Raw genomic sequence first — 10573 nt, 5'->3', positions numbered from 1 at the left:
GTAGGGGGAGCCCGCGGGCGGGAGGGGCCGGCATGGCGGGGCGGGCGCCGCCGGGGCAGCGCGGGGTCGCCTGCTCCCCCGGCCGGCGGGACCCGCGCTGCCCGCGCCCCTCACGGGAACATTGCGAGCAGCACTGTGGGTCAAGTAAAGGGGCTTGCAGCAGTCTCCCTGGAAAATATGTTAATAATAAGAATATATACATATATATATGTGTGTGTATATATATATTTATATGCGCCCGACCTTCTCTAAAGAGAGGGGAAGCCGAGGGGCAGGCACTGATCCCTTTAGTCTCGTGACCGGTGACAGGACTTAAGGGAATGGCCTGAAGTTGTGCAGAGGAGGTTTGGGTTGGATGTTACAAAAAGGTTTTTTGCCCAGAGGGTGGCTGGGCACTGGAACAGCTCCCCAGGGCAGTGGCGTCAGGCAAGCCTGACAGCCTGACAGAGCTGCCTGATAGAGTCGAAGTGTTTGGACAATGCCCTCAAGCACATGGTGTGACTCTTGCAGTGTCCTGTGCAGGGCCGGGAGTTGGACTCTATGGTCCTGATGGGTCCCTTCCAGCTCAGCTTGTTCTATGATTTCATGATTCTAAAGGGTGCCTTCAGTAGATCCCCAAAACTGTCCATGGCCTGTGTTAAGGAAGGAGGACAGGAGGACCAGCATCCCACTGGCACCCGCACCACCTGAGGGCACCTTTTTATTTTCAGGCCATAGTTTGACACCTTCCATCTCTGCTGCCGCTGGGGTTGGTTGTTGTGGCTGCCACCTCATTCCTGCTCTTTGCTCCTTGCCCACCAAGACTGCCTTTGGCAGGGAGCTGGAGTGAGACCCCGCTTACCTGGCAGTGAAAACTGAATTTTGCTGAGGGGCTGTGCCTGGAGCAAGGTGAGGAGGAAGAAGGAGCAAGTAGTGACACCTGTGCTGTGGTAAATGGCAGCTCTTCAGCTGCAGCCTTCCTTCCACACAGTGACGGAGCCTTTCAGAGCAGTGCGAGGTTGGAAAGGATTCCTCTGCAGATGAGTGTAAGCATAAGGGCTTAAAAATTCTCGTCTGTTTCATTGGTTGTTATTGTTACAGGATGTGAAATTTACAGCCCTGACGTGTTTGGTTCTGTGCAGATGGACGTCAGGAGCTGCCTATGGACAGCTGTCCCTGAGAGGGCAGAGAGGTGGCACTGAGTCAGTGGTGGCAGCTGGGTTGGAAGGGGGACCTGGCTGCAGCTGGGTCACAGTGGGAGGCCTGGGAACATCAATATCACACTTGCTGTGTGCTTTTAGTTTCTAAATTTGCCGGTCCTGTTCAAAAGGACCAACTTCTGTTTTAATATACTCCAAAGCAGGAAATGTCAAAGTTACTGATAGGAATATCTGCTTTGTCTTTGTAGGTTTCTGTTCTAGCGGCCCATGTAAGCTGCACTCTGTGGCTGTACTAGCTGTTATTTCTTCTCAACATATACTGCCTTTGGCTTATTCCTGTCTCTTAAAATCATAAGGAGCTTTTCATAACATTAGAGTGGGGTTGTGGAAGAGTGCATGTAGGTATTTGGGGAGAAGGCTTCTCTTTTTTTCTCAAACTACATGTATCTGTGACCTTTTCCTCTGCAGATTCCCTTGGTTTTTCCATGTTCTTTAGCTTCTCTGTTGATTTTTATATGGTACAATGAGCAAGGATCAATTTAATCTTAGTGGTACATCTGAAGTAAAAATCAGTTCTGTGCTCTTTGCTACAGTGGTGCTCAGATCTATCTATGGATTGGAAGAAGGTATCAACCTCCCTTTAAATCTATTTTTAAAGGAGCACTGTCAAAGTGTTTCTTACAGTGCTTTTAAAAGCACTTTTCATACTGCTTATAATAATGCCTTACGTGAAATCAGTTCTGTGGTGTGTTTATATCTTGAATTTGCTTTCATTCAATGCACACACAAATTGATTTATTATGGTAAGGATGCTTGAGTGCATGCTTGCTGATTTAATTAAGAAAAAAAAAGCTCTTTTATGAGGTATCCTATGAAGCTAGCATAAAGAACCAGGGGTTTGCATAATTACCTGTGTGCTCTTTATCAATGAAATGTTTTATGTATGTACTGAGTTTGAAGTTTGGCAATATTTTCAAACTTAGTCTGTCAGAATCAAGAAAAGTATTTTTTGCATTTTAAAGAATGCTGAGGGAAGTTACCCATTTACTGTGCATTTCTAAATAATTGGATAAGTTATCTAAGGCTGTGTTTTGAGCTGTGCCAGTCTCTGTGGCTGAAGGCTTTATTCAATCAGTAGTTTTCACAGAGAAGTTAGAGCAATAGGCATGCTTTAGGTTCCTCTCTGTATGTATATTTGCTCCTTATAGAAAGTTTAATGAAATCTGTAAGCTTTTTTTGTTTATCCTGCCTTCTTGTTTTTTTTTTTCTTTTCTTTTCTTTTCTTTTCTTTTCTTTTCTTTTCTTTTCTTTTCTTTTCTTTTCTTTTCTTTTCTTTTCTTTTCTTTTCTTTTCTTTTCTTTTCTTTTCTTTTCCTATCTTGCTCTTCTCACACAAGTCTCAGAATCACAGATTATGCTGAGCAGGAATGGACACACAAGGATCATCAAGTTCAGTTCCTAGCCCTGCACAGGACCATCCCCAAGAGTTACACCACATGCCTGAGAGTATCTGCTTAGTATCTGCTAATGTACTGTAACTTCCAGAATTGAAAAATAAAAGCTAAAGTGAGGACAAGTCAATGACACTTTTTTCCCTGAACAGAAGCATGTCTAAAACAAATTTTCATCTCTTCTCTCTGTGAAGGGTGCTCATTCTTCGGATCTTTTTTCCATGCTTTTTTTAGTCTTGAGTTTATAAATTATTTAGGGTAGGACGAAACAATTTAGAAAATATATTATTTGTAAAAATAAATACTATAGTCCTATGGAGGATATTTAGAGTGCAGTTACAGCTTATGTTGCAGTTGATTGTGCAGAAACTTTCCTGCATGTGCAAAATACCATTTTGCAGTTGCTGCCACAGAACTGGCAGAGGTTTGTAGACCATAAGCTGTTACTGAATTTGGCTCTTAGTGCAACTAGGCCTAACACAAGGCTATACAAGTACGGGGAATTTCAAGTGACTGCCTTTCTCCATGTTGTTTGCAGTAGATTCTCTTTTGGTGAGGTTTTTTTAAAGAGATCTCAACCAGTTTTAGGTTATATAGAAGTCCTAAACATGGTCCTAATACTTTGACTAAATACCAAGGGCGTTGCAATTGAGATCTGTGGTAATATTTTACCAGAATCTTTGTAAAACAGAGACTGGTGATGAGTTGAGTTTGTCACCCTTTTGTTTTTATCAGTGGGTTATTCTAGAGCAGTAATTTATCTTTCTACCGTATTTTACACAATTGAGGTAGTGTTTTAAGTCTTTTAAGAACAGACTTGAGAAAACCCCCTTCTTGATCCATATGTAAAAAATACGGAGCTAGATATAAATAATATAACATATTCTCCACTTGTTCTATGTTCTCAGTTACACATAGGGTTTTAAAGTATTTGACCTGCTGTTGTAATTTTCAGATATTAGACCACTTGATTTTTGTTTGAGGCTGTGGGAGAAATGTTCTTTTGATTATTCAAATGTTCATGAGATTTTCTGCTAACCCAGAGTGTGTGTGCTAACCAGCACACACAATTTTACAGAGTGGCTATAAGATGTCTCTGTACAACCGAAACTGAAAATAGAAAAGTGTTGTTGCTGTTGTATTTTTTTTCTTGTTAGTAATGCCTTGCTATTGCTTTAAAGAAGTCCCCAAACAACACACTTTTCTGAAAATTAGGTCTTGCTGGTTATCTTGAGATGTCAAGATAGCCCATTTTGTTTTCAGGCACACAGCTATTACATGAAGGTCTTAATTTTGCTGGTCTTCTAATTTCATTCTCCTGTTTTGATATTTTTATGTTTTCCTTCATGTGCGTATTTTTCTCACGTGTTATAGAAGTAGTGTGGATAGCACCCAGACATTTTTAATACTTCATGGAAAATACCTGTGCCTTTCATATGATGAGACCTGCCAATGAAAATAGCTCCAAAAGCAGTAAGCCTGATGCCTCAGACCTGCTGTTAGGAACCAAAAGTGTAGCAGATACAATTGTTCTGCTCACATATGGAATACTTCCAAATATCCCAAAAAATAATAAGTCATGGCCCCCAGCTGTAAGGCTTTTAAATGTGAATGCATTTTCAGTTAAAGCATGTCAACACAGGTTGGGTACAGCAAAAAAATCACTGACCCATTATTTTTTTTTGTATGCATCCAGTATACAAATCTTCTATTTCAAGTTTAATAATTCTTGAGAGCTGTTTCTCATTTGATTTTTCTCTAGTTGGCAAAAACTTGTAAATTGCAGTGCTGTCCTACTCAATGGAGCTCTTCCTTGTACCCCTACCCTATCAATTTATAGTGATGAGTTTATTTTCTGCTTGCTCAGGTTTTGTTTTTTTTTTTAATCCATCACTTGGGACTGCATATGCAACTTACTTTTAAAAATGCAATGGCAATTTTTAATGTATTCTCTCCAATGTTAGGAGAAAGAAGTTAAATCTAGGACACCTCTCCTTCCATCTCACTATCCTAAGGAATAAATCTTTTTGTCTGGCAGGGAAATTCTGGCTGTCTCTGAGCAATGGCACAGCTCAAACCAGCTGAGTGCTGGGTTCTCCTGCACAGAGGGGCTGATACCTCACTCCCTGAAGATGGTTGAGTGCAGCAGACTAGGCAGGACAGAGAGCCCACGTTTTCACTTTCCTGAACAAGTGTTTTAATAATTTAAGAAATGTAAATGACATTCTGTCTCTGTCACTGCCTTAAATTCTTCTGTCTCTTAGCACTGAACTTGGTGCTCTCAGAGTGTTTTCGGGCTCACCTGAAGTCTGTCTCTGTGTCAGTCCCCTTACAGGGGCCTGGTAGGGGAATATAGAATTGTGGCATCTGAAAGTCTGGGGCTGGGATAGGGAGCAATTTTCTCATCTTGGGCAACTTTGGCAGCATCTCTGCAAGTGTGCAGCAGAAGACTTCTAGGCTAGGAAGGAATCTGTCAGGGGGACACACAGCGCTCTGGCACCTGAAGATCATGTTTGTCATTTTAATTCTACAAAAGATACCTTTGTTGTTGTTGTTGTTGACCTTTTCCCCCTCTTTAGGGACAGTGAGTGGCACAGAAATTGCTTGGGGAGCGCACTGCTTGGGCCATGAAATTTGGTAAAATGAGAGGATGGGAAGAACCCAGTTTGCCCCTCTAATTTTTGCATGGGTTTGCTGGAGCATGAGTTAAAAAAGCAACTTTTTGTATTTCTTAACACAGTACATTTGCTTTAGTTATTGAGACATAATTCATAACTCATTCTCTTGACCCCTACCATCAATACCATTGTATTTTGTTCAGGCTTGACAGACTTGGTTATTCATAACTACTAGCTGATAGCATATCCATTATGGTTTGCTGTGGTTTCACTCAAAAAGGCATGGGTTTGTTCTCTTCTTGTTTTATTGTTTGTTGTTAATGTTTATTTTGCTCTTCATTTCAAAGGTTCTGAGGAAAAAGCACTTGAAAGATGTGCATCTCCAACAAGTATCTGTCAGAAGGTTTGCATCATTCAATCTCTTTTCAATAGAAGACCAGAATACAGAAGAGGAAACTGGGACCTGGGTTCAATATAGAAGCATCTTTTATCCCAAGTACAGTGTCTCCTTAAGGTAGTCACAATTTAAGTTTTAAGTACTTTCTAAGATCTTGAATGGGCCTCAAATATAAAACTCATTAGTGATTCTTCCAGTGTTTTGTGTCACTAGGGCATAGTTTACAAATAAACTGGTAAATGCTGTTTTTAGTTGTTTGTTACAGTAAGCAGCTTGTCTGACTCTTCTTTCTGGTACATTTCACTGAAGTGGCAGAACTTGATGAAAATACTGATGCTTGTAGCTAAAACAGAATGCAAATATGAGCATGTATTTTATATTTTAATAGCTTCCTGTTTTGATTTTTTCAGCTATAGATAGGATATAAAAAAACCTGAACACAGTTGTCCATGGTCTTAAAATTTTTTATGACATGATGTTATTAATAATGTTCTAAAAGGTTTTTTGTAATTATTTATATTTTATTCAGTTTTCTTCTTAGTGCTTTTTTTAAAACTCAGTGATAATTTGGCAGCCAAATTCCTACAAAATAATATATATTTAATGAAGTAATTTTATATTTGGGCAGGTTGTTTTTATTAATGAAATTGACAATTAGAAAGTCCACACACACACAAACAAAGCAACAGAAAGCTTACTTCCCCTCCAAAGAATCTCTGAAGGAATTTCAGTGAATTCTCAGTAGCTTTGTTTGAAACTCTCATTCTTTATTATGTTTGTGGGGTTTTGTTTCTCTTTTCTGTTGCTTTGGTCTTCTTTCCCACGTTCAGTTTTGTATCTTCTGATACAAAATATACTGATACTGAGGCGTACTTGGTTTGTCTCGGGAGGTTTGCAACAGTAATTTAAGAATCCCTGAATTGATACTTTTTCTGCAGCATCTAATTAGATCTCTGAAGGTGGAGGATTTTGCATTGTCTGCACAGTGAAAGACATTCTGAAGAGCCCAAATCAAGAAGTGCATTTTTGTTTAGCTGAGCCTTTAAATTAAAGTCAAGCTTAGGAATTAAGATCTAACAAAAAAAGTGTCCATCATTAAACTGCAACATTTTTGCAAGGTTTTAAAATGAACTGATGAGAAAAAAATGAAACCAAAGGACCCCACAACTCTACATGCAGATCATTGTAAATTTGCATCTGGATGTAAAGTCAAGAACAAAATTCTTTAGAGCTTTAAAAAGTCCTAATTTTCCATTTTCCAGGCTTACACTCAGTGATATCAAAAGTGTTCAAAAGGAAACTTTTCCACTGGAAAACTGCTGTTTGTAATAGAAGTAAGCGCAGTGTTTTTCCATGCATAGACTTTTCCTGTAAACCACCAGTGCATGCTGTGGGCTACTTCAAACACTGACAGTCTACACAATGCCTTTGTGCAGTGTTCCCATTCCTTGTTTCTAGGTCTTCAGAGGCACACTGGGGATAGGAAACGCCAGGTGTTCAGGTAGAATTTGGGCTGAACAAGGCTGCAGTCCCTTACAATGCAGCCCTCAACTCCTTTAGTTCACTGTCATGGCTTGCAACACTTGCTGTCACTTGATTTACTTGTTCTGGAGTTTTAAGGTAGGAGATGAGCTAAGGTTTACCTGTGCTGGCAGTACAGAAGCCAAGGGAATGTCAGACTGATCCTACTCTGGCATTTGTGTTCTTCTGTTTCCACCACTTTCTATGCCATCATTTAATTTGGTATTATTTGCCTAATAGTAGTTCCATTGATAATAGGACACAGCTCAACTATGACTTTGAACAAGGTTGTTTATTTATGTGTTATTTTATTGTGTTTTATCTTGTTCAGTGGGAATGTATAGATTCTGTGCTGAAGCAGGCCCACACCATGTTTCCAAAACTGAATATTGAGGAGAATATGGACATTGTCTTCTGCTGGGGATTTTTATTTTACATTTTCCCTGCATTTGTTCCTTTCCAAAAGATATCTAGTGACATTTAAAAATAATAATCACTGCTCGTTTTAGGAATAATGATCAGAACTTGCTTAGTCTTACACACTTCTATATTAAAATGTCTTCTCCACACTGAAGCAGTGACAATACATAGAGTATACTTACTATTTCAGAATATTGTAGGAAGTGAAGAAAGGAAGGAGAATACTGTGGTTTTTGCTAGGAACAAGGTATAAATAGACTGCAACAAAATTGACTTTATCATGAGTCAGTGTTAAATAAAGTTTCTTCCCTGTTTTTGCAAAAGCAGTAATTTAGGGGATCAGCATAACAATTTAACATACATAACAGAGCAACAGATTTTGCTGAAACTTACATATCTAAAAGATAAGAAATCTTGGAGTAAGTGTTCCTGGATCATTGAAAATTGATCATGTGTTGGAAACTTAAGCATTCTCTGTATGTCTGACAGTCTTCCATTAGTTTTTCTCTGTCCACTGGCAAAATTTTATTTATAATAATATTTAACAACAGAGACAATTTTAGCAAGTTAACAAGAGCATAAGAGCATAATATTAACAATAACTTCAGTCAGGTAAATCCAGAACAGCATGCTTGAATAGGAAAGCCTTTTTATATATTTTTTTCAGGAAAAAAAAAAATGTTGCTGTGGCCCCTCTAAAATCTTGACAGAAGTGCTTTGGAATTTTCATCTACATTTGTTTTCCTTATGCATTAACCTCTTCTTAGAAAAGCTCATTGGATATGTTCAATGTTAAAAGGGTTGTCAGCTAATATCTTGACGAGACTAAATACTTAAGAAAGTTCATAAGGTTGTTAGTGGCTTTTGGCAAAGAGTATAAAGGTCAAGCTGTATCAGTTCAAGGGCTGTCAAAACTGATAAAATTGTATATTCAGATATGCTATGACCTAGCTGGAATTACTGCTCTAGAGGGGCTTGGGACCAGTTTGTCAGGAAAATAGAAGCTTTTGTAGAAACTACTTGTCATGTGTATGCTTTTCTGAATTTTGTTAGTTTTGCTGTTTCTCTAACTAAATTCAGGCTGGATTTACATCTCAGAAGACCTTATGCCATGTTTTTCTGTCAGTAGTTTATATTTTTTGCATCATTCTTAATAACAAATCTTCCAAAGCAGAAAGTCAGAAGTCCCAGTATAAGGCAATTTTCAGCTTAAAAAATTTAAGCTGAATTTAGGTGCCATTTTGACCAGATCCTTGAAGTGAAATATCATTGACTCAGTTTAAAAAACCCCATAACTCTTCTGGTTAAACAGTGATCTCCAGTGTGCTTAATGAAATGTAGATTAATAATGCATCAGGGGAAATGTCTCTTGAGGTTTGTTTAGGTATTAAGGTGCTTCACAGTAGCCTGGGGTATTAAAAGGAGTGTCTGGTGAGTGTGAGGTTTTGTTAGCAGTGAAGGGTGTGTCAAAATGAAATTTCTTGTGTTAGAAACCAAAACCTTATTTTCATAGTGTAGTCTCACCTGGATTTGTGTTTATTTGATGTTCCTACACACTGCATCCTTGTCTTGATGTAAATTGAGCTGTCTCTTTCCTGACCTGAATCCTGGATGCTCAGACAATTTCTGTGTATTTCTCACATGCTACTTGACTTTGCTTCCACACTTTGTAGGTTTCTTTTTGGTGTTTGAATTTGTCCAGGAGTATCTTGTTCATCCACGTAGGCCTCCTGGCTTTCTTGTCTGACTTTCTTTTGGTCAGGATGCATTGTTCCAGAGGTGATCATTGGATATTAGCCCGATTTCTTGAGCCCCTCTTCTCTCCAGGTCTTTATCCTATGGTATTCTACCAAACAGATCCCTGAAGAGGCCAAAATCTGCTCTCCACAAGTCCAGGGTAGCAAGCTTGTTGTGCACCCTTCTCACTACCCTAAGGGTCTCCAACTCCACCATTTCATGCTCCTGGCTGCCCAGGCTTCCTTGGAGATTCGCATTTCCCATCAACCCCTCCTTGTTGGAAAGAAAAAGGTCCAGCATAGCACTTCTCTTTGTCAGCTCCTCTTGAAAAGAGAAGCAATTCAGGAACCTCCTGGATTCTTTATGCCCTAGTCTGTTGTCCCTTCAACAGATATGGCAGTGATTAAAGTTCCCCATGGAGGACAGGGCTTGTGAATGCAAGGCTGCTCCTCTCCCTGTCTGGAGAGGTTTGATCTGTTGGTGTCCCTGTAGCAAGCCCTCACTGTAATGTCACCAGTCCCTGCCTTCCTTCAATCCTGACCCATCAGCTCCCAGCTGACCCATCAGCTCCTTGTCCATCCTCAGGGAGAGCTACAAGCACAGCACCACTGTCTCCATATCACCCCTGTGTTTTTATTTATAGAACTTTCAGGTGTGTTTATTAGCTTTTTTCAAGTTCCACTTAACTATGGCAGTACTTCACTTTGCTGTTAAAAAAATATGCCTGTGCTGAATATGTGTTTTCTTAGGGATCAGAAGATATAAAGTAAGTAAATAGAACTATTTAAAAATATTTATTTAATACTGTCTTTCTAAATCCTTGTTCTTCATCAGGAATGTGCTTTTAAATTTGAATTTTGTATGAATAGTTTTAGCAATGAAGTGGTTATAGATCATAAAGATGTAGTGTCTCACTATTGAGACGGTGCCTGCCTTTTAGATAGGAAAATTGTTCTTTTATTTGAGTTAAAAAAGAAGCAATCAATATCTTCAAATTTTCTATTTCAGGATATGGACTTGCTTTTAAATTGTAGGCTCATTTTAAGAAAACAGTGCAGAAATAAGTTATTTCTGTGGTAAAATATTTTCCATTGATCAGTCATTTACTCTTTCAAACACTGAAGTGCAGAACTGAAAAGAACACTGTCAGCAGCTTACAGGAAGGGTTAAATCTTTATAAAATGTGTTAAGTGTACTTTGCAAGATGTCATGCCTTTATTCTGAATATGAATGAACCTGTAGATAAAAATATGATAGAAACTATTAGATGATTTTAGACCTGTGGTTTAGA

At 39.0% G+C, this 10573-nt stretch overlaps 1 protein-coding gene across 4 annotated transcripts in view; it reads left to right on the top strand.

Moving 5' to 3' along the window:
• Positions 1-10573, top strand: part of CAMKMT (calmodulin-lysine N-methyltransferase) — a 208971-nt gene that overhangs the window by 133 nt on the left and 198265 nt on the right. For 2 of the 4 annotated variants that reach the window (XM_085575956.1, XM_085575955.1), the window contains exons 2-3: positions 711-1025; positions 5555-5721. In XM_085575956.1, the coding sequence (XP_085432082.1) occupies positions 1020-1025; positions 5555-5721 (173 nt within the window). In that variant the 5' untranslated portion in view covers positions 711-1019. The remainder of the gene's footprint in view (positions 1-710; positions 1026-5554; positions 5722-10573) is intronic. The other 2 variants (XM_031504266.3, XM_085575954.1) reach the window with 1 other exon arrangement.

This window comes from Lonchura striata, chromosome 3, assembly GCF_050655825.1.
Source record: "Lonchura striata isolate lonStrDom1 chromosome 3, ASM5065582v1, whole genome shotgun sequence".
NCBI classification, from domain to species: Eukaryota; Metazoa; Chordata; class Aves; order Passeriformes; family Estrildidae; genus Lonchura; species Lonchura striata.
Note: the sequence above shows the minus strand (reverse complement) of the source record. Positions and strands in the feature narration are given on the sequence as shown.